Source organism: Dipodomys ordii, unplaced genomic scaffold (assembly GCF_000151885.1).
Source record: "Dipodomys ordii isolate 6190 unplaced genomic scaffold, Dord_2.0 Scaffold27, whole genome shotgun sequence".
In the NCBI taxonomy this organism is placed as follows: domain Eukaryota; kingdom Metazoa; phylum Chordata; class Mammalia; order Rodentia; family Heteromyidae; genus Dipodomys; species Dipodomys ordii.
Window position 1 is genome coordinate 5,234,411 of NW_012267243.1, and position 26,961 is coordinate 5,261,371.

At 48.8% G+C, this 26,961-nt stretch overlaps 1 protein-coding gene across 2 annotated transcripts in view; it reads right to left on the bottom strand.

The window, feature by feature from the left end:
- The window catches only part of Qsox1 (quiescin Q6 sulfhydryl oxidase 1), a 34,848-nt gene extending 9,175 nt beyond the window's left edge, over positions 1–25,673 (bottom strand). For both annotated transcript variants that reach the window (XM_013015767.1, XM_013015766.1), the window contains exons 1-7: positions 25,347–25,673; positions 15,778–15,878; positions 8,584–8,629; positions 7,943–8,045; positions 5,137–5,227; positions 3,291–3,436; positions 1,385–1,519 (exon numbers count right to left, since the gene is read on the bottom strand). In XM_013015767.1, the coding sequence (XP_012871221.1) occupies positions 1,385–1,519; positions 3,291–3,436; positions 5,137–5,227; positions 7,943–8,045; positions 8,584–8,629; positions 15,778–15,878; positions 25,347–25,632 (908 nt within the window). In that variant the 5' untranslated portion in view covers positions 25,633–25,673. The remainder of the gene's footprint in view (positions 1–1,384; positions 1,520–3,290; positions 3,437–5,136; positions 5,228–7,942; positions 8,046–8,583; positions 8,630–15,777; positions 15,879–25,346) is intronic.
- Positions 25,674–26,961: the final 1,288 nt, after the last annotated feature.

Consider the following 26,961-nt stretch of genomic DNA (forward strand, 5'->3'; position numbering starts at 1 on the left):
TTCTCTTCCCCTGCTCCCTAGAACTGAGCTCTAGTCAGTACCACAGGAGCTTAAGCAAATCAGCTTACCTCCCAGGGCCTCAGTTTTCTTTGTGAAATCTCCTCATCATTCTGTCCTATCTACCTTCAGCAAGGCCAGTCCACAAAGTTGCTCTGCTCTCAGGCAAAATCTCCTTCTGTTCCCTACTCTGGTGTCTGTGGGCCTCAGTTTACCCCTGCACTTTGGTGTTATGCCTCAAGAATGAGCCTTTTAGCCAAGTGCAGTGGCTTATACCTGTAATTTTAGATACTCAGGAGGCTGACATTGGTGAATTGAAGCTTGAAGCTAGCCCAGGCAGAAAGGTCTGGGAGATTCCATTTCTAAAATAATAGCAAAAAGCCAGGGTGGAAGAGTGGCCTAAGTGGGAAAGTGCCTGCCTTAAGTTCAATCCTGAGTACTGCTCCCCCAAATAAAATAACCAAAGGGGCAGGGGCATGGCTTAAGTGCCTCCCACAAAAAAATAGTAGTCCCACGAGGATTGGAGGTAATTATAATAAACTGGATGATCATAATGATCGTTCCCAACTCAATTCTTTTTTTTTTTTTGTTGGTCTGGGCCTGGGCACTGTCCCTCAGCTCTTCAGCTCAAGGCGAGCGCTCTACCACTTGAGCTACAGCGCCACTTCCGGTTTTCTGGTGGTTTATTGGAGGTAGGAGTCTTACGGTCTCTCTTGCCTGGGCTGGCTTTGAACCGCGATCATCAGATCTCAGCCTCCTGAGTAGCTAGGATTACAGGCGTGAGCCACCAGCGCCCGGCTCCCACCTCAATTTCTTTCTCCCATGATTTATGAGCAATCTCCTTATCATTGCTCTGAGCTGAATGTATTTGTTCTTTTTTCTTCCAGTTTTTGGTTTTATTTTTGTTTTGAGACAGGGTCTCATACTATGTAGCCAAGGCTGGCCTCAAACTAAAGTCCTTCTGCCTTGGCCTCTGCCTCCTGAGTGCTGGGATTATGGACTATAGGTGTGAACCAACACACCCAGCTTCTATTTGTTCTTGAGTAGGGTGAAGTTTAGGAGGTGTGGGCACTGGACAGCATTCCTTCCATCATGGTGGGTAATGTGACATGCTACTTATTCAGGGGTCCCACATTTCACACTGGGGTCCAGCACAGACACCAGAAAGGCCACCCACTAATCTCTGTGCTCCCACATAGCAAGACCCTGTAAACACGGACAGCTGTCCAAGGTTATCCTTGGTCTTAGGAGTAGAAATGTCTAGACTCAGTACACAGATACACCTGTGACAAGAATAGGAACGAGCAAGTGTGGAAGTGAAGGTGTGGTCTGTGACCAGAGGAGGGATGGGAGTGGGGCGGGACATGGAAAACTGATGTGGCCTTACCGATCTGCCAATTTCCACACTGTGGGCGCTACGTTGTCTGTAACGGCTGGCTGAGCTGTGGTGGGGGACGCCTCCCTGGTGATCCCAGCGAGCCTCTGCAGATAGGAGGTATAGAAAGACCTGGATTCTACCAGCCTGTGAGGAAAGAGAGCACAGGGAGTCAGTAGGTACAAAGGACAAAAAGCTGAGCAATGTTGAAAAGGGTGGCCCCTCTACCAGAAAGGCTTATCAAGAAACATCCGGTCTGAGGGTGTAGCTCAACTGGTACAGCCCTTGCCTAGAATGCAAAAGGCCTTAAGTTCAATCTCTAGTACCTACCTACACACACACACTCACTCCTCCACACACACACACACTAATCTGCTCATGGACAAGAACGGGTAGATCTGAACACTTTCCTTACAGACCCAAAGCTTCAAAAGGTGGCTGAGCTCATGACAGTTTCCCACCGACAAGCTTGCTTCAGTGTATCACAGATGACATTACTTCCCACGGAAGTCAAGGGTGTTTGGTGTGTGACTTTTAAGAAAAGTAGATATCATGGCAAGCACAAGTGATTCACAGTGGTAATCCGAACTAGTTAGGAGGCAGAGATCAGGCAGATCAAGGTTCAAGACCAGCCTGGTCAAAAAGTTCAAGGGATTCCATCTCAACCAATGAAGCTGGGCATGATGGTACATACCTGCCATTGCAGCTATGTGGGAAGTGTAAACAGGAGGATCACAGTCCATGTATCAACACAAGACCCTATTTGAAAAATAACTAAAGGAAGAGAAAAGTGTGGGGATATGACTCAAGTGGTAGAATACTACGTTAGCAAGCACAAAGCCATGAGTTCAAACCCCAGTACTGGGGGAAAAAAAAAGCATAAATAGCAAAGAAACACTAGGATGATCACAATCCTCTGACTTCTCTTTTCTCTATTCTGATACAGGAGTGCTCAAGGGCGGGCAAGAAATGTCCCCTGAACACAAACTCCTTCTTACTCCCCAGGTTCCAGCCACCTGAGACAGAGAGGCCAAACCCAGCAGCAGTGACAGGAGGCCCCAGGGGGACTGGTATCAGGAAACCTTGCTTTCCCCTCTGCGGTCCTGGCCCAGTGTTTACTGATGAGCAGATGGCTCAGGAGTGGCATCGTCACAAACCATTTTCCCCTCCACCAATTCCAAGTGAGAAAACAATACCTTTTCTTCCCACCAGGACTGGCACTTTCAGGGCCAGCCTGAAAGTGAGCCCTCCCCCTCCCCCTGGGGCCATCATGCTTCCTGACTCTGACAGGTCTGTCCCAGGGCCACCTGGTGATCTTGCCAGGGCAAGGGCGAGTGGCCACTCTGTCCAGTTTCAATCTCATGTGGCCCGGAGGAGCAGCTCATTGGGCACTTCAGACGAGCCTTGATATCCCTGGCCCTCAACTGCATGCAGGGCCAGGCTGATATCAATCATCTGCCCAGGGAGGGCACCGAGGCACCATCTGGCGCCATTTAACAGGCCATTCAGCAGCAGGAGGCTGACAGAGGGGCTGAGGCTGGCCTGATTGTTTTCTCTTGGCATTTTGGAACAGGCTATTGTCTGGCTCTTAATGAACTTTTCTGCAATTAGAAAACCAAAGGGAGGGAGGGTCAGGCATATCTGAGTCCTTGCCAGGCCTACAGCCTGCCAATGAGTCTGTCTATGAACAGAGGAGGGTGGGGTAGGTCTGGGTGTGGATGGTGTAGGAATGAATGGTCAGAGCTAATGCAGGACCACTGAGCTGTCCTACAGAGACACAGAACTCTGCTTCTCCTGGAGGGGTGCTCCACCTGTCCTCAGAAGAATCTCTAGGGTGAACCTACCTGCCAGGACGATGGCCTTTCTAGGTAGGATGCGCACAGGGAGAGAAAAGAAAGCGGGGAGACAGCGCACTCACACAGGGACTCGAGCGACAGAGCCATTCCGAGACATCAGGTAGCACGATGGGAAGTCAGAGACACCAAACTTGGCCACTACGTAGTCCTCTGTGTCCAAGACCCTGCGCACAGCCAGGCCATGATACTGAGACAGGTCCAGAATTACCTGCAGAGACAGCAGGATGTTTGGAGGCTAAGCCTCTGGGCAGAGGGAGCCAGGGGTTGGGTCCTAGAACAGGGCTGGGCAGGCCCCATGGTGGCAGCTGTGGTCTGTGAAGACTGTCATGAAGAACGAGACTCTTGTGCCACCAACCCACAGGTAACAGGGTCCACAACCACCCAAGAGCCACAGGATGAAAGCTCTCTTGACTCCATTTCTTTGCTTGAAAAAAAAAAAAAAAAAAGAGGCTGGGCACTGGTGGCTCACACCTGTAATCCTAGCTACTCTGGAGTCTTAAGATCTGAGATCAAGGTTTGAAGCCAGCCCAAACAGGAAAGTTCATGAGATGCTTATTTCCAATTAAGCACAAAAAAGCCAGAAGGGAAGCTGTGACTCAAGTGGAAGAGCACTAGCCTTGAGCAAAAAAGTTCAGAGAGAGAGTCCAGGCCCTGAGTTCAAGCCCCAAGATGAGTAGAAAAAGAAAAGGAAAGCTAAAACAATCATACCAGTCTCAGAGGATAGTTATGAGGATTACAAGGGTTAATTTTATAAAAATAGATGTAATAATAACCAGCACATGTAGGTAGATAAGTATTTATTAAAAATACGGGGCTGGGAAGGTGGCTCAGTGATAAGAGTGCTTGCCTTGCATGCTTGAGGCCCTGGGTTCAATTTCTCAGCACCACATAAGCAAAAAGCCGGACGTGGCGCTGTGGCTCAGTAGTAGAGCGCTAGTCTTGAGCTGAAGTGCTGAAGGACAACACCTAGGCCCAGAGTTCAGGCCCCACAACCGGACCAAAAAATAAATAAATAAAATAAAAAATAAAAATAATAAAACCATTTTGTAGCTGAGGAAGTTGAGGCAGAGCAGATCATTTTCCCAATCAGCGTTTACCAGTCACCTCCAGGTGACAGGCCTCACCCAAGCTGTGGGGGCTACTTGTGTGTCAACAGGAAAATGCTATGTCCAGAGTGGTTTTAGCTTTACCCCCTGAGATGTCTCTTCTCTGCACTGACTTAAGCCACCTCCCACTCTGCACCCACCACAGTGGGTGCTCTCTCTCTATTAAACAATGAGGTGGATCTTTATGAAGCACCTTCTATGTGCCAGCAGCAAATCCAGACCTTCTACTGTAGATTGTCCCACTGGACAACCTGCCAGCAATACTATAAAGAAACGTAACTGTTACTACTCCATAGCCAGGGAAATGAGACTCGGAAAAGTCGGACAACTTGACCAAAGACATATGGAATGATAGAATGGAAGTCCAATGTGCATCGCTGGCCATGAGGGACTGGGTCATCCTTTACGTTCTTACTCCAATTCTGTGCAGTAGAGTAGTGTGGACACGACATGGGCTTTGAACCCAGTCAGTCCTGGGTCAGAGTTCTTTTCCACTTTACTAGCTGCATGATCCTAGGCATTATCTGATGACCCCTATAGGGATTAGCAGCCATGTATGTGCCTAGGGCTAACTCAACAATAAGCTGGTATTACTTTTGGCTTCAGGGAGAAAGATTTTAAAGTCCAACTCCATATTTCACATGTCCCCAGAAGGGGTCAGGCAGTGCCAAGCTAAGTAATGTACAGGGACAAGATGCTAACCAGTGCCAACACACAAACAAACAAACTCAAAAAGCCTGCTATTGAACGGGGTCTCTCCCAGTGGCCATCCCAGGGTAGGGGGGAAGGGGAAGTAGCTCACCTCTCTACCCAGGTAGGAGCCTTCCTTTTCAAAGATCAGAGCGAGGTACTCTTCGTTACTCCTTGGAAAGAATCCAATGATCTCCTCCAGCCTGTAAGAGACATGTCTGAGGTTACTTTCCACAGCTAGTGGGATGAGGCAAAGTACTCAGCACTTGGTACTGCAAGTTCAGGCATGTTGTCATGTGCCTCTGTGGTCTCCCTCTACCAGTCCTCTCTCTAGTGGGGAAAAACCAAACCCTCATTCTCTGAGGATGCTACCTAACCCTGCTTCTTCATCTGACCCACCTTGGGTTTTTTTGTTTGTTTGCACTGTTTTTCTTTGTCACTCTTTTAGGAGTCAGGACTGGGCAGGAAACAGGCTGGGGAGGAGATGTGGTAGGGATGCTGCTTTGTACTAGCTCTCTCCATGTTCCTTACTGAAGATGGCTTTATTGGTTTCCTAAGAAACTGATGATGAGAACCCACCAAAGTCAAGTCCTAATCTGCAGCAAGTCACCACCAACTGGGAGAGCTGCAATTTCATCTCAGAATAGGCACAAAAGGAAAACAAAGAGCCAGTGAGGACCAGGTACAGGAGTCTTTAGAAACTAGAATTTAACCTCCTTGGTTTAAGATGAAGAAAATGAGGCCCTGTTTTCTTAGGTAGAAATAACTAAAAATTCACATCCACTCTCCTAGCCAGAAAATTAAAGTATAAATTGTTTTAAAAGGTCAAGGTTTCAATAGGAAATAATACAGAATAATTTCTTTCCTTATTCCAGTTAAAACTACACATCTCACACATCTTAGGAGGCTGGCAGGAAAGAAGACCCAGAGGTCAAAGGAGACCGGATCTTTTTTCTTTTTTTTTTAATCGCCTACGTGATGTCTCATTTCTGCTGATTAGACCCAAAGACATGGCAGTGAGCACCTCCAAATAGAAAATGTTGATGTGCATGAATTCATGTGCATGAATGAACATGCCAGAGAGGCGGGGGTCAGGCTGAGCTTCACTGGGTGGATAAAAGGTATCATGGATAAACCAGCCTCTCTCTGGGGGTAGGAGTGGGGGAGGTATGCAGTGTGTCTCTCTCAGACTACTTCTTCAGACCTGCCCTACGCAGCCAAAGAGCAAGTCCTCAGCTCTTAGGGAGCAATAGCTTACCTTTCATCACACACCTCTGCCTCCTTCTCAAGCAGTTTTAAAAGGATCACTTTGAAAGGGGTTGGCAGATTTGACCAATTTGTTGTTTTTGAGATCCTCAGGGCTGGAAATAAACCCCACGAGGGGCATTCGTATGTGTGAGAGATGGAGACAAAGGAACAAGGAAGAACCAGAGCACAGCTTGGCATGGGGATTTTCCTGGGGAGACTGTGTTGATGGTTTGTATATGTAGTATACTCCCAAAAGAGGCTTTCATGTCCAAAGCCTGGTCTCCAGCTGGTGGATCCAATTACTGAGAGGTGATTGGATCATGAGGTTTCTGGCCCAACCAATGGATTAATCTACTGATAGACTGATATCTGATATCTCTATTTGAGGAAATAGGACACTGGAGGCATATCCTTGGGAAATATTGTCTCAGGTGTCTCTGTCTGTCTGCCTGTCTGTCTGTCTGTCTGTCTGTCTGTCTGTCTGTCTGTCTGTCTGTCTGTCTGTCTGTCTGCCTGCCTGCCTGCCTGCCTGTCTGTCTGTCTTTCTCTCTCTCTCTGTCTATCCTATGTTCCTTCCCCGATGATATCCTGCCTTTCCTCAGGCCCAAAGCAATGGATTCAGTTAACCTTGTACTAAAACCATGAGCCAAAATTAATCCTTTCTTTTTTTAAATTGTTTCTCAGGTACCACAATGATAGAAGAAACTAATACAGATGAGGTCTGGTTTTGGAACTCCAAATTACATCAGAACTATATACTGACTCCAGGGTCTCTGCAAGGCCCTCTGGGAAGAGAGGGAATTGGCTAAAGAATAAGGAAGTCAGGTGAATCTGATCAATCAGCAGGGCTATCGCTTTTGAAGTATGCTGACACACAAACTTCCAAAGCCTTCAACCTCCTCTGCCTCACTTAGCCTTCCCAGCTCTGGGGCCCTCTGCTGTGTTTCAAGCTGGGCTTCGTCTCCAGGCCCTGTTGGTTCATGGATTTATTCCTTCTTGGCAGGAATTCCCTGAAGTGAGCCTTAACCCATGAGAGTTCTCATTCACAAGTGTGTGTGGAAGGGGGCCTAGTCTTTATAATCTCTCTCATTGCCCTTATTTTCCTAGCCAAAACAAATCCAAAAAAAAAAAACAGTCATAAAACTTTCCCACCAGCCACTTGCACCTGACCCTGTAACACAGGGAGCTGAGGGTCACCCCATTCCCCAGCTGATGCTCAGAAAAATGACCACCTTTGGTTAGAAGCAGGGCTTTACATTTCTGTACACATCCCCTGCTTCTCCCCCTCCCCCGCCACTCCCCTTTTCCTCTCAATGGCATTTGATCTTCAGTCTCCCTATTCTCATGCTGTCAGCAGCCTTTCCTGGCTAAGATCATGTGAAATCCTGCTGTACTCCAAATGCTCCTAAGGACCGGTGGAGAGAAGCAGAAACAGGTATGCATGACCCGGAGAGCCTCACCTACTTTACTTCACACCTGGAAGAATGGACAACAGGGCTCCATAGCACCTGCCACCAGCTACTCTGAAATATCTCTGGATTCCAGCAAATGGAGATGTCTGCCCACAGGCAAAGGCAGCAGAAAGAATCAAAGTGGCTCCCATCCTCTTTTTCCCACCATTTTTGGACCCTGGTGTTTGCTGCACTTAGCCTTCCCCAGCCCCAAAATACTTGGCAGGCTCCAGTGGTGGACAGTCCTGGGGCCATGTGTCGCTGTGGGACTCCAAGGCATCAATGAGTCTCTCCCGTAGGATCTGCACGGTAGCACCAGCCACTGTAAATGAAACAGGCAGTGAGGGGCTATCAGGAGAGAAGGGCTGACTCCAGCACCCTTGTCTACTTCACTCCCAGAATCAAGGGGCCCCAAGTCAATTCTTAGAACGAGTGAGCACATGCCGTTGGGGCGGGGCTCCCCTTATGATTGAAAGCAAAACCAGGAGATCCAACCTCCTGATGGCAGGAAGGAGGCCCTCAAAACCAAGCCACCGAAGGCTCTCTCCGGGGGCCATCTGGTCTGTCCTCTGCCATCAACTCCTTTTTTGACATGAAGGCTATTCTGGGAACACAATTGCCCTGTCCCCCACCCCAAGACCCAGATGGGACACAATGAAAGGCTTCTTGAACCTGGCTTTCCTAAGGGATCTCCCAGACTGAATGGGAAAAAACATGTCATGCTTCCCTTGGAGAGAGATCCCTCACCCTTGTAAAGAGGGTTTTCTTCATTCCAGTAGAAACCCTGGAGGCTAAAGGAGGAGGCAGGGAAAGGAAGATGATGACAATACCAACAGGACAGCCACAGCCAGGACACCCACCTGGCAACACTGCTCCTGAGCCACTCTTGGAAAAGGCCTTAAAGAACTGGAAGCAAACACAGGCAGAGTCAGCAATGCATGCTGGTTAAGAGCACAATGGTGGTATCAGATGGACCTGCATTTAAAGTCTAGCTGATCAGCTGGGATGACTTTGTGCAAATTACTTCCTTGCTTTTATTCTCATTCTGTAAAAGGGAAGTCAGGGAAGTAGCCTTTTGGGTGTGGACACTGACTCCCTTCCTCATTCTGGCATCCAATTGCTTCCTCTACAAAACGGAAGCACCCACAGAACCTGCAAGCAGAGGTTTATAACTCTACTAGAGTGGGCTCTTTCCATAAAGCTCTAGTGCCTAGTTCATAACCATTGCTAACTCTTCAGTGCACAACTGCGGCTGGCTTTCAGATACATCTGAAAAATGAACTGAAGTCACTTATATATCCCCATGGAACAGCTTTCCTTCGTGTGAATCTGCCTTTGCCCTTTATCTTGGGGGTGGGCGGCTAGCATCTCCATCTCCAAGGCCTCCTAGCCTGGTACTGCAAACACTCGGCCTAGGGAGAGGGCATGAGAACAGGTACTGTTGAGGGGTGGGTCTGAGCCCTGCAGAAACAAGCCTGTGACCGACTGTCCAGTTTGACTCATCATCACTTCATCCTCTTCTCCTGTGCACACACCTCAGGCCTCATCTATCAACTCCTTGGGGTGAGAAGACAGAGAGACCAAACAACAGCTCCTTACATACAACCTGAGCCTCTGTCCTAGTAGTAAGAAAGCTGCCAGGACTCCGGCTTGTGCATTCCTTCCTTAGGAGGGAAGGGTTGGTTGTTCTGAAAGACACTGAACTACCTTGGAGAAAAGCCTGCAGCCTTCTTCCCGAAGGCCTCTAACCTCAGGGCCGTTTTTAGCTACTTTGAGCCTCTGCCTCCAGTAGCACAATTCAAATAGCCTTATCCCAAGCTGGCCGCTGAGTGCAGGTCTTAGGCTCTGGTAGAACTGTCTCTGCTATGCTTTTGCTATGTGGCCTTGGACATTTTGTCAACTTCTCCAAATCTTAGCATTCTCATCTTTAAAATGAGGATGATGCTATCCACCTTTAGTTGTTGCATGGCCAATACATATAAAGTAATTGGAGCCCATTACTCAGTACATATAGCAGGGAATTAGTGTTAGGTACATCACCATCACCATCACCATCACCATCCTGATCCATTCTCTTTTCTCCTTCCTACCTTTGAAACACTAGGAAATGCTGATCAGCTAGGATTCTTCACCCCCCCCCCCCGGTCCTGAGGCTTGAACTCTGGGCCTGGGCACTGTCCCTGTGCTCCTTTTGCTCAGCTAACACTCTACCACTTGAGCCACAGCCACATGAGCAGCTAGGATTACAGGTGTGAGCCTCTGTTGCCTGGCAGCTAGTACTTTTTTTTTTTGTTTTAGCCATGGAAAGGCAGAAAACTAAAATCCACCAGAGATCTGGTTATCCACCGAAGGAACAGACAGAGACCACCCCCACCCCACCCCGCCACACCATGTGCAACCTTCTCTTGTTCCCTCTGACCTTGCTGCCCCAGTAGCTCCATTTCTAGTTTTTTGGTAGTTAACTTGGAGATAAGAATCTCATGGCTTTCTTGCCTGGGTTGGCTTTGAACTGCAGTCCTCAGATCTCAGCTCCTGAGTAGCTAGGTTTTCAGCGTGAGCCACCAGCACCTGGCTTCATTCCTCCCCCCCCCCTTTTTTTTTTTTGGTCCGGTCATGGGGCCTGAACTCTGGGCCTAGGTGCTGTCTCTCAGCTCTTCAGCTCAAGGCTAGTGCTCTACCACTTGAGCCACAGTGCCACTTCCGGCTTTGTTCTTTTTTGCTTATGTGGTGCTGAGGAATCGAACCCAGGGCCTCATGCGTGCAAAGCAAGAGCTCCACCACTGAACCACCTTCATTCCCTTTTTAAACCATGAAAATAACCTTTTATTAATGAGTGAAAACAATTCACTGACATACACTGCCCATATTTATATGTGTTCTTTACAGTTATTGAGCAAATCTTGATCTAGTTAAATCATGCTATTCTAATAGCTTTAAAAATGATCATAAAAGTACAAAATATAACTTGGTGATTGTGGTCCTGTTTAAGCACTCAGAAAACAGACTTCAACTTGCCTCTCAGACAGAAGAACACCTCTGCCACCATGAAGCCTCAAACTGCATGCCTTTCGCACAGCCACTGGCATCTAGCCATTTTTGAATGAATGAATGAGCGAATAAATGGAGCTAAGCATATTGTTTCTCCCTTGCCAAACTCGACTATATCGTCCAGCTGATTTGCATTCTCAGGTCCCCACTCTAGACTTCTGGCTCCTCCTGTGCCCTCCACACAGGTGTCAGGGCACCCCTCCCCACACACCCAGGCTGAGTCACCCCTCCTCCAAGTCCTTCCTGCACCTGTGTGGTAGCTCACCCAGTGTTCAGTCCTGACACCCAGACTGGCATCTCCCTCTCCCACAACTCTTATCTAGTCTGCTGACAAGTTCTATGACTCTGACCTTTGCAACTTTCCTTTAACAGCTGCCTCCTTTCCTACCTCTTGCCTGGTCCAGGCCAGGGCCAAGAGGTGATAACTTATCCATCCCTACTCGTTCATTCTTCATGAGTAAGAAATTTAAATACTTTGGATCTTTTGTTCTTCAACCATCTTCCTTCTTGCCACCAAGGCTAAGATGCCACTAAGACTCAGTTCTGTTGCTCTTCCTCAAATGCCTCCATAGCTCACCACTGCCCACGAAAAAGATCCAAACTCCCTGTACTTGAGGGTTTTGTGTGTGTGTGTGTGTGTGTGTGTGTGTGTGTGTGTGTGTGGTTGGTTGTGGGGCTTGAACTCTGGGCCTGCGCACTGTCCCTCAGCTCTTCAGGTCAAGGCTAGTGCTCTACCACTTTGTGCCACAGCACAAAGAATCTCACGGACTTTCCTGCTGGGGTTGGATTTGAACCATGATCCTCAGATCTCAGCATCCTGAGTAGCTAGGTTTACAGGTGTGAGCCACAAGCATCCGGTTACTTGAGGTTTTTTAAATCAAAGATATGAACCCAAACTCACTTTCCTCTGCCCCATAGTCTACAGCTACAATGGACTTCACCCTGAACTTTCCACCCAGCCACCCAGCCACCTGCTAGACTTGAAAGCCAGACTATAGCTTATTTACCCAATATAAGCCATACTGGGCCTGGCACAGAGCGTAACACATGGAGACACTCCACAGATGTCTGCTCAACCCAGCAGAGACTCTGCCCTTTGATCATCATGGGAGCTCAGGAGGAGATCTAGTCAGGGCACATTTTTGTCCTCTTAGTAAAATGTATTCTTGATGGATTGTTGGAGGCGTGTGCCAAGGGCAGCACTGACACTCCTTGAAAACAGGCCACTGAGCCTTCAGAAGTGAGTCTTCTTTTCCCCAGGAAGAGTCAGCATCTGATCCCTTTCATCCCCTGGTACAAGATAGGACACAAGACAGACACAGAACAGGTGCTTCTTCCTTCCCCAACCTTGGCACTCTTGAGAGGCCAAGAGCAAGCAAATGGGGGCTGAGATAGCTCATAAGCGACCCATGGAACAACTAATGCCCTGTGAGCCAAAATGACTGGACAGAACAGAAAATACACTTTCCATTAGTACACAGTGATGGTCCAGGGTTCCAGCTCCTTGGACAAGTTTTGAGGAAAACAATACAGCCTCCAAATACTTCAAGATGTGCTCACAAAGATCGACAACCCCAACTACTTCCTTGCTGTAAATAGCCAAAGATGGCTGGAAGATAGCAGGTGACAGTGGCGAGGGCGTCCTGTCCTTTTTCCAGACAGGAGGGAGGCATCCTCCTGAGTCCTGTCCACTTTCCTCACATCTCACCGTCTTGCAATGGCTCTGTACCTGCCTTCCAAGGCCCTGCCATCCCTAAGCTTCCTCCTTCTCCTGCCCCGAAATGCCCAACAGGACTGGTCCGCTCAACATGCCACAGCTCTGTCCACATAGGGCTTTGTCTAACTCTCTATCATGCTCCTCTGTCCTACTCAAACTCCATCTGCCCTTTGACACACTCGAGTTTCCATCCTACCTGAGTCAAAGCTCAACTCCTCCAGCATTCATACTGTACACAGAGCTGGGAAGGTGGCTCAGTGGTAGAGTGCTTGCCTTGCATGCATGAGGCCCTGGGTTCATACTGTACACAGATCACTCCCAGCTGCCCAACCAGCAGGTCAGCTCTACATCCTGAGTCAAGTGTTCCTGCTGACCTGAAGATATTCCCTCAGTTGTTGCTGCTGGATGGGTGGCCTCAGATGTACCTACATGGAGGAGCTGCCACTAGCCCCAGGGGGGCAACAAGAAGGAAGAAAACTGTCATTTTCCAGACCTCAACTAATACCAGTGCCCCAGCCCCTTCACAGATATGACTTCATTTAACATTCTGCAACAATCCTGTTAGGTAGATAGCACCCCATTTTCACAGAGCAGGAAAACTGAGACCCAGGGCTGGTGAGAGGGGGGCTAAGTACCTTCCCAAATCACAGAGACAGTGAACAACAGAGCCAGGATCTGAATCTGCATCAATGGTTTCCTCAGAATCGGCACAGGAAGATTTGCTCTCTCCAACACCGTGGCTCCATGTAATCCTCAGTGCGGTTAGGCCTGCAAAGAGCTCCTTTCCCCTTGCATTGAGGGGCACAGCCACAGCCTGGGAGAAGCCCTTTGTCAGAGGTTCAGACAAAACCTATTGCAAGCAAGCCCTACCCTCCTGGAGCCTTTGTTTTATTTCGGTCAAACTCCAGCACCATGTCCTGGTCTGATGGTGACCTGATCCAGCTGCTCTGCCCTTCAGGGCCAGTGTTTGCTAAACAGGCTGGGCTGGAGGAAGCTCACTCTTTGCTCATGGTGACAAGGGGCAAAAGGCAGAAGAAAAGGGAAGTGACACATGTCCATAGTGGTGGCCAGACTTGTGTGGGCCTGTCAGCATTGAACTGGGCAACAGTCTTCCCCCGAGTCCTCCCCTTAGGGCTCTCCTGGCCTGTATGGGTACGGTGAGCAAAGACAGGCTCTGGCCGGCAGGGACAGGAGCCCATGCAACAGAACCATCTGCCTGGCCTGCTGGCAGCTGGCAGGTCTCTAAGATCTACTATGCTTTCTAGGGATCGGGACCAAGGTGCCCGTAGGTATACTATCGATACTAGACTTTCAATGGGTTAGAATCTCTGAAGTCTGTTTGAGTACTTTTTAGTACTCAGAAGCAACCTAGTAGTCACTTGTCAAAGAAGTTTAGCAAATCATAGGAAAAAAAAACCAGAATAGAAAATAGAAGAGTACACTATATCCAGTAAGAATGAATGTTTTATATTTTGGTTTAGTAATAGATACAGACCAGCTCTGAGATCACAACGTAAAATGTCTATTTCTTGCTATAGATTATAGGTATAAACCATTCAAAAGCCACTGCATATGTCTCAGGAGCACAACCAGAGATCCACAACTTGAACTGCTTGAGCACGGCCTACGACAGGTCACTGAGTGCCTTTCTTTCTGCTGGTTCCTTGGAGAGGCTTTGCTGAGGGAGGTCACAACACTGGACAGCTTAAGAAATGGACAGCTGACAACCAGACTGGCCCAGCCAGGTGCTGCCGGTCTGGAGGCAGGGGAAAGCCAAGAGGAGCAGTTAAGGGCCCTCCCACAGCAGCTGGGTGGGTAGGGAGGTGATTAATCACTGGAGGCATCCTGACTGCGTGCGCTGCGTGACCTGAGTAGGTGCTGAGGAGACACTGGCCTGTGACTGCCTGGGCCATTTCCTTCACACCCAGAGGCTGAGCTTCTCCCAGACAGAATAGAAAGCCACAGGTGTGGGGCCCTACAGAATCCCAACAGGATGTCCTGGTATTAGCCTCCATACCAATGCTAAGCCCTCCAACGGGCTGGGCAGCGGCAGGTGTCCTATGTCCAGACTTCGATGGGAGAAAACGATCTACTGGTGAGCAGCTATCATCTTGTGCCCACAACTTTCTGCTCGGCATTGCCTGCCCTGGCTTAGCCCAAGGAACAGGGGGGCTCCGTTTAAGACTTTCAGTGACATGTCTCGCCCAGTACAGGCCAATGTCCTTGGACAGAAAGAGTTTCTATTTTAAAGAGCTTACTGATAAGCAGTCTCTCTGCTGCCACTTCTGAATGATGTAGCAGTAGCTGCTGGCTCACTGCAGACCAGTCTGGCCTTCTACCCGGAAGTGGTAACAGTCTTAACTGAGCTGTGGAACCCCCAAGTCCAGCAGGAGTCAGAGCTGGCAACTCTTGGACAGCCTGGGACCTTGCTTTCCAGATGTATTTGTTGGAGGTAATCAGGCGTGGGTATGCATAAAACTTGAGGTCCCTGAGCCTGGAGGTGTCTTGTTCCAAAGACAATACTTGGCATTTCAGCTTTCAAAGGGATTTCCTGATTACTCCCTCGTTGCTATATAGGAAACTGCTTTTCTAGATGCCGTTCTGGCAGGCCTGAGCCCTGGGAAGGCCTTTGCCATAAATGGAGCATTTCTTACTGCTCTAGTCATGCAAGGGCCTCCTGCCTGAAAGCCTTGGAAGCTGTTCGCTTGTTAATTAACTGAGCTGTTGGTGCCCCACAGTGGGCAGACTGGAAGAGAAGGTATCAGAGAGTCTAGCCAGAGCTAAGTTGACAGAACCCTCATGTCTTAGGTGTGATGGAGCCCATGCCAGGAATCACTGCCCCCTGAGGCACTGGGCATTTGGACTATAGGGTGAGGCTCTGCCTGCAGGTCATTTCTGAGCATTTGCCTGGTGAGATGAGGCTTGCAGTGTCTCCAAGCATGGGAGGCCAGGAATGAGAGAAGTGAATCTTGGGAGCTGGGATGGTCACTTCACAGTCCAATCTAGAGCATCTGAAATCCGTCCACCCCAACACAGCCACCTTAGGCTCTTTCCTTTAAAAAGGAAGAATTTTTTTCTACACCAAATGAGCCTCTTTCTTTTTTGCCTTCATTTCTAGAACATCAAGCAAAGGGATAGTCCTAAGGGCTGTGATTTAAACAACTCAAGCCTGGAAGTGTAGCAGGCTCCACAGAATTCAGCAGCCCAGGCAGATGCCAGGGAAACACAGAGTAGGGGGCACTGTGCTTGGCCAGAACCAGCCCCAGCCCCTTTCCCCCGCCACACACACCCTCACAGTCGGGAAGCCACGGATGTTGAAGTCTCTGCAGACAGCATTGTTGACCTCCTCAGCACAGTCTAGAACAGCAAGGTTCAGTACTGGCCTCCAGCCTGAAAGGACAAAGAGAACAGGGGGTAAATGAGAGGAGCTGGCTGCCCCCGCCATGCAATTCTCCACTGCCACCCAGCCTCACCGCACCCAACAACGGAGCTCCATAAGAAAGGTCTCACCTTGCTCGGGAAAGGAGCTCTAAGATACTCCCTTTAGTTACATTTAGCCAGAGCCTGTGCTTAGGATAGACTTACCTAGAAAAATAGTACTGGCTTGTAATAATGTCTGTTCCCCCGAGTACTCTATGGGGTTAGAGTGGGGCTGGAGGGGCTAAGAGATGTGAGAGGAATCTGGCCTCCTAGAAAAGGTCCTAGGATTGCCTCTGTCTCTCAAGTCCTTGTAGAGGTGAAGACTTCCAGAAAGGTAGAGAGTATGCGTCAAGGGACTTGGAGTTCCCCAGTCGACCCCTGGTGACTGAATGATGGTTGCTGGGGACAGAGGTACTGCAGTCATCCAGCTTAGATGTATGTACACAGGGGATTGGGTCCTCAATAATAGAGGCAGCAATTGTAAAAGAGAAAAGAAGCAGCTGGAATAAGGGAAGGAAAGAATGTAAGAAGGAATGTAGGCCGGTCTGGCAGATTAACCACACTCCTTCACCAGACTGCCAAGCCTCTCTGGGAAACTAACTGGTAGGGACAATAATGCACAGGCCAGGATGAGTGAAGCGGAAAACCAGCTCCTATTCAGGCAGTCCTTCTGAGCTCTGATTCTAGGTCAGGGGCCCCGGAAGCACCCACATTAGTTCCACCCACACTGAGGCTGCTCCAGCTTCCAAGATACACACATGAGGCCACACTAACTGTGAGAAGGCAGTGGCTAGTCTAAAGCTATGTGACACAGACCTCCAAAAGCTTGGACACTGGAGAGATCAGTCCTGTGGACCAAGGCCTGGGCTTTGCTGAAAAAGTGGAAATTGAATAGAAGCTTGACACTCAGGCCATTTGACCCAGAATGCATGGCTGGAGGCTAGAGGGAAGGGAAGAGGAAGAGGGGACAGTAGACTGGGGAGAGAAATTTAAAGAGACCAGGCTCTCTCGAGAGGAGGCTCTGGCAGGAGACCTGGCAGTCAATCTAGACAATGATAGGAAGAGGACACACTGAGTAATGTAGGGGTCAGGTTTGCCCCATCTCACCCTGGAGCCACTGGCTATGCCTTAAGATGCAGCCTGATAGAGTCGCAGCACAGAGATCCAGGGTTCAAGTCTTCCATCAGTCCCCACCCCCGCCAAATAAAATCCAGAAGTGGAGTTATGGTTCAAGTGGTACAGCACTAGGAGCACTTGAACAGATAAGGCTCAGGGATGGTGCCTAGGCCTGATTTCAAGGTCTAGGACCAGCACCAAATAAAAGCAAGGAGTAGTCCAAGCAAGTTGGACCTGAGAAAGGGAGTTTGCAGCAGGGTGAGTAAGGTTTTGCTGCAGGTTTTGCCCTGACCATAGGCAAGGGCACCCAGGCCCTTTCTGCTGCACCCTGTCAAAGGGAAGACCAAGGAGGGTAAGAACTTAGGTCACCTCCTAGCGCCATGTGGCACATACTACACCTGGCTCCTTCTGGTCTGCACCTAGGGTTCTAGCTCCCTGGTCCTTGGGGGTCCACTTGTATCCGTGTGTCAACTAAATACAAAGACAGAAGAGAGGAGGCAAACTGGCCTCTCTTTCACCAGGGAGGGTGTGAAGAAGTCTCCCAGGGTGACTTGGCAGATGGCCAAGGACCCAAAGGCCGCAGCTACTCCTTTCTTATCCAAGAAGGGCAGGCCACCACCCCTCAGGCCAGCTGGTATGCACTGCCCCTCAGGCAGGACCTGAGAAGGAGAGGTCAGGAAACTAGCATCCCAGACCACATACTGGATCATCACACCACACCCCCACCTGTCCCCCTGCAAATGAGGACATGGACTGAGAAGCCTCGTAGCTTGTCCACTTTCTCTGGCTGGGAATGTGGCTTAGTAGTAGAGTGCTTGCCTAGTATGCACAAAGCCCTGGGTTCGATGCCACAGTACCACATAAATAGAAAAAGCTGGAAGTGGCACCATGGCTCAAGTGGTAGAGTGCTAGCCTTGAGCAAAAGCAACTCAGGGACAGTGCCCAGATCCTGAGTTCAAGCTCCAGGACTTGCAAAAGAAAAAAGAAAAAAAGAAAACACACTTTTTCCCCTGCCCATCTCACCAGGGCCAGGGAACTACCTTTGCCATTTGTGCACTTTGTTCCCATTAGAGTGTGGAAGAAATGTGTGTCTACTAGTAAGGAATCCTTCTCTGTAATTCACAGCAGTCAGCAGCCTAGGCTCAGCTCCAAGAGAATGATGCTATCAAGCATGTGGACTGAGTTTGTTGTGTGCTCATTTTATCTAGCTGAGTGCTCTCAACAACCCTATAAGGAAGTAAGAGGGCATTTATCTCTGAACCTGCTTCCTTCAACTATAGGATGGATTAGATAACCATACTCAAAGGAGGGAAAGCTAATAACGGTGAACCTGGAGTCTAAACCTAAGATTTGAGTGAAATTAGGGTCTGAACCCAGGATATTAGCCAAGTTGGTGGGTCTGAACCCAGGAGTTGAACCTTAAAGCTAATCTCAAGAGGATTCAGGCCAAAACAAATAGCTACTCTGTTGGTCCCAATAGGGACAAAGGAGGGAGGTGGGTCAGCAGCGAAGGACTCCAGGAAAAGTGATGATGCCCTGCCTTTTCTTCTTACTCCTATTTTGATTCCCTGGGCTCTTTGAAATGGAACCAGTGCCTTACCTGGAGTGGAGACTGGTCAGAACTGGGAAGGTCCCGAGCAAGTAATGTTTCTTGGGACTATCCTTGTTCGTACCTTAATGAGCCATAAGGAAGCTAGGGCAATTGATTCAATTAGTATTCAATTAAATGTATTTTGTAAGAAGCCATTGGTTTGGACTGAGCTCTTGCACTAGGCCCAAGAGACTAAGCCAAAAATGCAGTCTCTCATGCTGCAGTCACATGCCACGACATTGCAACTCAAATGACCTGACCTTCCAAGAAATCAGAGGAGAGAAGTAACAGCCAATCCCCAAACAGGCCAGTTCTAGCCAACATGATAAGGCCTCAGTGCTTTATTGTTTACAAGGAAAGAAACTTTGAAATGATTAATCCACTTTTTGTTATTTCTGCCATCTTCAGCCTTTCCTGTCTGGACAGCCACACTTTTCTGCTCAGCTCATTGGAAATAGGCATTCGACTTTCTAGAATGAAATGTTATCCAGTTCTAAAATTACAAATAAAAACCAGTTAAGATCTGAAAATTAAATCTGCCTTATCTGAGTGCCCACTGCTCAAGCAGAGCTGCATTTAAGTAAGTGCCTGCTGTCTGGGTAAGAGAGATTTTCTGTTGTAGTGACTTTATTTTATTTTATTTTTATGCCAGTATTGGTATTTGAATTCAGGACCTGGGCACTGTCCCTTAGCCTTTTCACTCAAGGATAGTACTCTACCACTTAAGCCACAGCTCCCCTTCTGGCTTTTTGGTGGTTAATTGGAGATAAATCTCATAGACTTTCCTGCCCCAGGCTGGCTTTAAACTGCAATCCTCCAGTCTCAACATTCCGAGTGGCTAGGATTACAGGTGTAAGCTATGAACATCCAGCTGGTGAAGCAACTTTAATATCACAGCCCTATTCACTATTGAGAAGAAAGTTTCAGGGGTTGGAGGCATGGTTCAGTTGGTAAGGCACTAGCCAATGAGCAAAAATGTTGAGTTTGAATCCCAGACTTGGACCAAAACAGAGAAGTGGGGGAGGGAGGGAAGGGAGGGGTGGAAGTGGGGAGGAAGTTTCTGGGAGCAATTGTGGACATGTACAGAGTATTTTTTCTAGTAGCTACAAATCAAATAGGAAATGGAGAAAGAGAGAGTTGTAAGATAGCAATGGACGGAGGATAACTGCACTGGAAATTCTGCTGTGACCCACGAAGCTTCTTCTGGATTCAGAGGTAGAATCCCTCTGCAACTCCAAAGTTCAGGAAGGGAACTAGATTCAGACATGGAAGACTTTCCCAAAGCTATAGCGTCTGGAGCTCTACATGACTCCCATCTTGGCTTCAGCTTCAAATGAGTGCCAGGACCAGTGTTTCTACTGCCCTTTGCAGTTCTGATAACCATTCAGGTTCTAGATGGCAAACAATTCTTGGCAAGGAAAATGACCATGTTTCTGCTGGGTGTTAAAGCAACCTGGACCTTCAATAAGGCCCAGAGGCAGAGACTCAGATGTACCCAAGCTACCAAGAGCCAGTAAGATCAGTGCTCCAGTGATTAGATCTGACCTATTCTCATTTCTGACTCCCCCACCCAAGTCTTCAGGAATATATGCTCTAGGCACAGAGCTAGCTTATCTCATGCCCTGCTACACAGTGCTATGCCTTCACCACCATATTCTATCCCCTGTCCAAGGCTTCTGGGCAGTGAGGTCACGGCATGGACAAAATGCCATGCCTACCCCTCACACCTGGCTGACATGAGGTCTGAGTCAAGAGGAACCACAGCCCCAGTAGAAGATTCTGTTGCTCACATTGTCATTTGGAATCCCAAGGCTCAAGCCATCAGTTGATCTGCGTATTTAGACTCCCACCATATACCGGGCTCAGTGCTAGGTATCACAAGAACCCATGTAAGAGATGTTATCTGTGCCTCAAAAAGGCAGGAAAAACATAAGACAAGGAAAAACCAACAATGTCTACTGTGGCTGCACTGAGCTCAAACATTACAAATAAATCTCATCCCTATGGCTCTGAAATGCTATTGTTCTATCTGGAGTACCCTTCTTCCTCCACCCACCTCTATTCCAGCCCAAACTCTGGAGAGTCTGAAAGAACTGGGGTCAAGCTGCCTCCACCAGGGACTGGGTGAGCTAGTTCACACTGGGTGAGATAGTCACACTGGGTGTGATAGTTCATACTGGGTGAGCTAGTTCACACTGGGTGAGATAGTCACACTGGGTGTGATAGTTCATACTGGGTGAGCTAGTTCACACTGGGTGAGATAGTTCACACCTGTAATCTTAGCCACTCTGAAAGATTGTGATTCAAAGTCAGTCTGAGTAAAAAGTTATTTGTATTTCAAACAAGACAGATGAGGTAGTTCACATCTGAAAGCCCAGCCATTAGAGAGGGAAGAGGATAAAAGTTGGAAGCCAACCTAGGCAAAAAAAAAAAAAAAAAAAAATGAGCGCTTATCTGAAAAACAAAACTAAAAGTTAAGGACTGGAGATATGGCTCCAGTGATAGAGTGATTGCCTAGAAAGTGGGAGGCCCTGAGTTTAAAAAAAAAAGAAAGAAAAAAGAAAGAAAGAGAAGTAAAAAGAAAAACAAAACTGGGAGGGATGGGTGAGGATGCTGAAAGGGGTGACATTGATCAAGACATATTGTATTCATAAACTGCTTTGTTGAATGGCAACTCCTTTGTACACCTACTTAAAGATAATAAAAATGATTTATTAAAAAACCACCCCCCCAAAAAAAAGACTCAAAAATGAGCACATTGGTGACACATGCTCACACATACAAGATATACACTGTGCTTGCCCAAGGCTCACAACCAGTGGGACTGCCCTATCTTGAACTCAAGCCTCCAGAATCATGAGGCAAAATGAACATCATTTTACCTCATAGAATTACAGGAAGATATTCATGTCTCAGATATTTTCTCGGAAAAGATTATCTACGAAGCCATAACATAAGGCCAGTGTATAATAAGTAACTGCTTGAAGAAAGGTCATTGGTGATCAAATTATCCCTCGGTCCCTTGAATTCCTACAACAAAAAAATGGCTGAACCACTCCCGTGATGCTTTTCAAACACAGCATTATACTGTTGCCAATTTTCTTGCTGTGTGTGGTTCACTGCCCCAACTGCTATGTAAACAATGCTTCATGACTCAATAAATATTTACTGAATGATTAGCTGGTGAATACTAATGAAGTTCTCAATTGGACAGAATTTCTCAAACATACAAAGAACCAGTAAGAGCTTCTGAGGAACAGAAAGGGGCAAGGTCCTCAGAAACAAGTGTTTTACCGCAGGGCAGTGACTGCGCCAAAAGACCTTCCACACTGGTCACTGACCAGACACACTAAATGCCTGAAGCCAGCTGGGCAGGATGGCAAAGGGCCTGCCCCCTCCCACACCATCCAAACACTCTGTTCCTGCCTAAGATACATCTATCAGCACAGAGCAGTGTGAGAACTGCCCTCTGCCAGCCCACAGTTACTTTTTCAAGGAATCTCGGAGCACAGATGCTTCTCAGGTCTTTGGAAGACTTTTTCTTTTCAGGGAAAAACTGACATTCCATTTTTTTAATTTTTTGTCTTTTGCTGGAGGTACTGGGGTTTGAACTTCGGGGCCCTGTTGGCCAAGCCAGCACTCTACTACTTGAGATACACCCCAAGCCCTTTTTATGCTTTAGTTATTTTTCACATGGGGTCTTGCACTTTTGCCTGGTTATAGCCTCAAGTTAAAATCCTCCTACTGTGGCTAGGCCTCATTCATAGCTCCCTAATCCTTAGAGGGATTATAGGTGTATCTCACCACAGCTAGCTAATATTTTACCTGGATTTGTGTCAAATCACGATCCTCCTCTCTTCATTTCTCAAGAATCCAGGATTACAAGTATGCGCCATTTCTCCTCCCCCTTTATTTTCAGTACTGTCCTCAGAGACTTGTACTTGCCAGGCGGGTGACCCACTGTTGAGCCATGCCTCCAGCCTTTATTTGCCAGTTATTTTAAGATAGGGTCTTACTTTTTGCCTGTGGCCCACATCTGAATTGCCATCCTGTTTTAGGCATTCTACTGGGATGATAAACAGCACCAACACACCCAGTCTCTTTTGAGGAGTCTTGTGAACTTTTTGTCAAGCAATCACAATCATCCTGATCTCAGTCACCCAGGTAGCTGGAATAACAGGTGTGTATCAATATACCTAGCTACTGGTCAAAAAGAACAGGGGATGGGGGGCATAGGCATAAGCATTTTGCCCAGCCTGACCTTGAACCATGATCCTCCTGAGCAGATTGCAGGTGTAAACCACTAGACCTAGCCCCCTCCAACACCCCCCTCCCTCTCCCTTTTCCCCTCCCAATATTCCCCGCCCCCCCCCCGGCACACATACACTTTTTGGTGCAAATATTAGGGCTTGATCGAAGGGCCTTGCGCTCTCTTGGCTTTTTTGTTCATAGCTGGCACTGTATCACTTAAGCTGCACTCTCACTTCTTTTTTGCTGGTTAATTGGAGATAGAGTTTTACAAACTTGTCTGCCTGGGCTGTCTTTGAACTGTGATCCCCAGATTTCACCCTCCTGTGTAGTTAGGATTATGGGCATGAGCTACTAGTGCTCAGCTCTTCTTTGTGTTTGTTTTAAATTAATTTAATATAAAAGTGACATTCAGAAGGGTTACCATTTCTTAAGTCAGGTAATAAGTACATTTCTTTCTGGACAATGTCACTCCTTCCTTAGCGCTCTCCTGATTTTTCCCTCCCATCCTTGCCTACAAGTTGTATGGTTCATTTTCAACATAGTACCTACTGAGTGCCACTGCTGTATTTCTTTTCTTTTTTTTGAGACAAGATCTTGCTAAATGGCTGAGGCTGGCCTCAAATTTACACTCCTCCTGGCCTCAGCCTCCCAAGTGTGGGAGGTTGCAGGTGTGCACCACCAGGTCCAGCTTGAAAGTCCTCTTTTGGAAGAGATAACCCTAGTACAAGAACAGACTAGGTTAGTCTCTGGATGTTCAACTCATAGGAAAACTGAGCTATAAGAAGCCAAACACATGAATCAGCTGGAAGGTAATCTTTCCTTTAGCATTCTCAAGGAATAAGAAAGAACGTTTTAGATCATATCCCTTTATAGCCATTGAAGGCCTCCTACAGCTTCAAAGTGGAAACTGATTAGGGCACTTTTACGCTGTTCAGGCCCACACTGTCCCCTGAGATTATCTCCCCTTTGTGTGCCGGTTCCATGGAACACATTCTTCCTCCCTCCTGCCCTGGCCACATGTGTTGACATCACTAAAATAGTGTGAAGGGCTGCTCAGAGGTGGATTGTGGGTGACAGGATCAGGGAGGCATGTGGTCCCTCATAAATTGGAGGAAAAGGGTTTATAAATTTTGTTTAAAAACCTGTTTTTCAGGGCTATGTAGCTAAATACATACATGCAATTCCATCTAGCTTCTTCAATGATACCTTTACAAGGTATTGAAGGGAGGAAGGAAGCTGAGTTGGAAAACTGATACCTACATATTGTTGAGGTTATCAAGAAATATCAATACCATAACAACAGTTATAATTCTTCTTTCTCTAGAAAGCCCTAAGTCCCTAAGATGTCAATAGTTCTCATACAATGACCATTCCAGGACCATTTAAGAGTCCTGCCAGTACCCTAGCACCAAAGCCAGAAGTTGCTCAGTTCAGAAGCAGAAAATCAGAAACAAATCACTACCACCAGACATTCCTGCTCCCTCAAATGCTGCCTGGGCTAGGTCCATGAGATACAACACGGATCTTTAAACTGTACAGAGGAAACTGAGGTAACATATGTTCATCAATTAGTAAGGTATTTGATATATGCATTCAGTATAAATATTAAGTACAATAGTGACTATAATTCCTCAATTCCAAGACTTGGGTTTTTAACCATTGTTACATTTCTACAATACAGTGCACTTGAAAAATCTCTATAAATTTAGTCGGTTTCTTATCCTGCTCCCCCTCAGGCTGTTATTAAATGAATGGCGCATCTTACAACTGGCATCTTCAAATCAAGAAAACATGGTGCTAGGACTCAGGCCAGAGAAAAAGGCACATGGAGAAAGGGCCAAACCTACCTAGTAGGGGCTGCTACTGGGTCCGTGGAGTTAAAGGTCCGAGAAGGCCCAGGGCCAAGGGGAAGAGATAAGGATGCTGACCGGAAGCCAAAGAACTGGGAGTTAGCAGATCAAAAGAGACCAGGGCCAGAAACAGGAACATTGCCCTGTGTGGCACTCACCTCAAAGACAACCATGAGAAAGGAAATCTATACACCAGCTGTGTCAACTAGCCACGGGGCGGAGAAAGGCGGTGGGGGCGGCAGGGTGACGGTCAATTCCCTTTCCTCCCAGCATCGATCCAGGGCAGCTAGGGAACTCGGCAGGTGACATGGTCCCTGCGCCCCAAGAAGAAGATTGGCCCGGGGGAGGCCCTAAGGGGTCTAAGGAGCAGGAGGAACAAAGGAGACCCCCTTTCAGGCATAGGGGCAACCTCCTGACAGACGACCGGCGCCAGCAGAGGTTCGAGGGCCGGGAGGAGCGGAGGGGAGCCCCAGACGGGAACCGAAAGGGGCAAAGGCAGAAATGGAATCAGGAGGATGAGAAAGCGAGGGCGTGCGAGGGGCAGAGCCGGCCGGAAGGCGGGAACCCAGGCAGGCGGCGGGGGCCCCTAGGAAAGGAGGGTGTGCGCGGGGGAGGGCCTCGGCTGCTCACCCTTGACGTCCTCGGCTAGAGCCTTCCACATCGGGGCGAAGGCGATGCAGTGGCCGCACCAGGAAGCGAAGAACTCCACCGCCCAGGCGCCGCTGGAGTCCAACACGGTGCCGCGAACCGTGTCCGCCTGCAGCAGCGTCAACGGGTCGGAGGCCGAGTAGAGCACCGAGAGCTGGGCCGCGCCAGCGTCGGGCGCCAGGAGCAGCAGCGACGGCAGCAGCAACAGCAGCGGCGGCGGCGGCAGCAGCGACCGCCGCGGCCCCGAGTGGCGGCCGTACCTCCCCATACCGGCCGGCTGGATCCACCACCTCCGACAAGTTTGTGACCAGCCGGGGCCGGGCGGCGCTGCGGCACCCGGGGCCTCCGCCCGGAGGGCGGGGCCTCGCGACCACGCCCCTGTCCCCGCCTCCTGCCCCGCCCCCGGCCGACAGGCCTAGGGCTTTGAAGCCAGTCGACCTCGAACTTGGCGCGGGAGCCGCTCGGGCGGCGAGCGCCCCCTGGGCGGTCAGCTGACTCCCTCCGGGATGCCTGACACAGTTCCCGCCTCGGCCAAGCCCAGCCCCAGCGAGTGCCATCCGCCAACAGAAGGCCCCGGGCTGGGGTCGCTGGGGAAGGTCATTTGGCCTCTCGAGGCCTCTGTATGCGACTGAAGCGGAGTCCGTTGGGATGGATGCTACTGAGCCTTCTCCTGTTCTGGAAAGTTCCAGGAACCCCACCACAGTAACGACGTGGCGAGTTTGAAATAGGCCGGAAGGAAGAGGAGCACGCGGTAGGGCAGTGTGCACACGTCTGTGAGGCCGCCACGGCCCGCGAGGATCGGATGGGATCGGATGGAGGCGCTTGCCCCTCGGAGGCCCGGACCACCAAAGGGCGCCATTGCGGGAGGGAGGCGTCGGGGCCGCGCACTGGAAGCGCGCTCCACGGCGGCCGCGGCCCGCCCTGCCTCTCACCAGTAACCTCAGCAGGGCGTCAGGGTGAAGACGATCATGGATTCCCACTGCCAGCTTTTGTAGCTCCAGGGTCTTGTGAGTTGGTTGAAGGGGAGAAGGTGTGGGTCAGACGTTCGGTCTGAGGTTGGTGCCTCGCCCACCCTACCTGCCAGTCCGCTCACACCAGACGTGTTCATTGGAGGTTTCCGCGTTCACCGCGCTCTCACGACGAAGACCAAGACCCTAAACAGAAGAGACGGTGAGGACGCCAACTTACCTTATTTTTGAGGCTAAAGAGATGGAACACAAATAGAGGAGAAGCAGGTCGGGTGCCGTCAAATTCTATGAGGAAATAAGACAGGACGAGGTGCTGTTTTAGAGAGGATGGTCAGGGACAAGCCCATCCCTAATATTTGTAGGGACTGTGTCCGTAGTACAAATGGAAACCACATGAGATCCTATGTGTCTGGGGTGTTTAAAAATTACAAACCCGCTGGGCTCCAAGTGGCTCACGCCTGTAATCCTAATCACTCAGGAGGCTGAGATCTGAGAATTGCCATTCGAAGCAGGCTGGGCAGAAAAGTCCTTGAAATTCTTATCTCCAATGAACCACCCGAAAACTGGAAGTGGCTGTGTGGCTCAAAGTGGTAGAGCTCCAGCCTTGAGCAAAAGAGCCCAGGGACAAC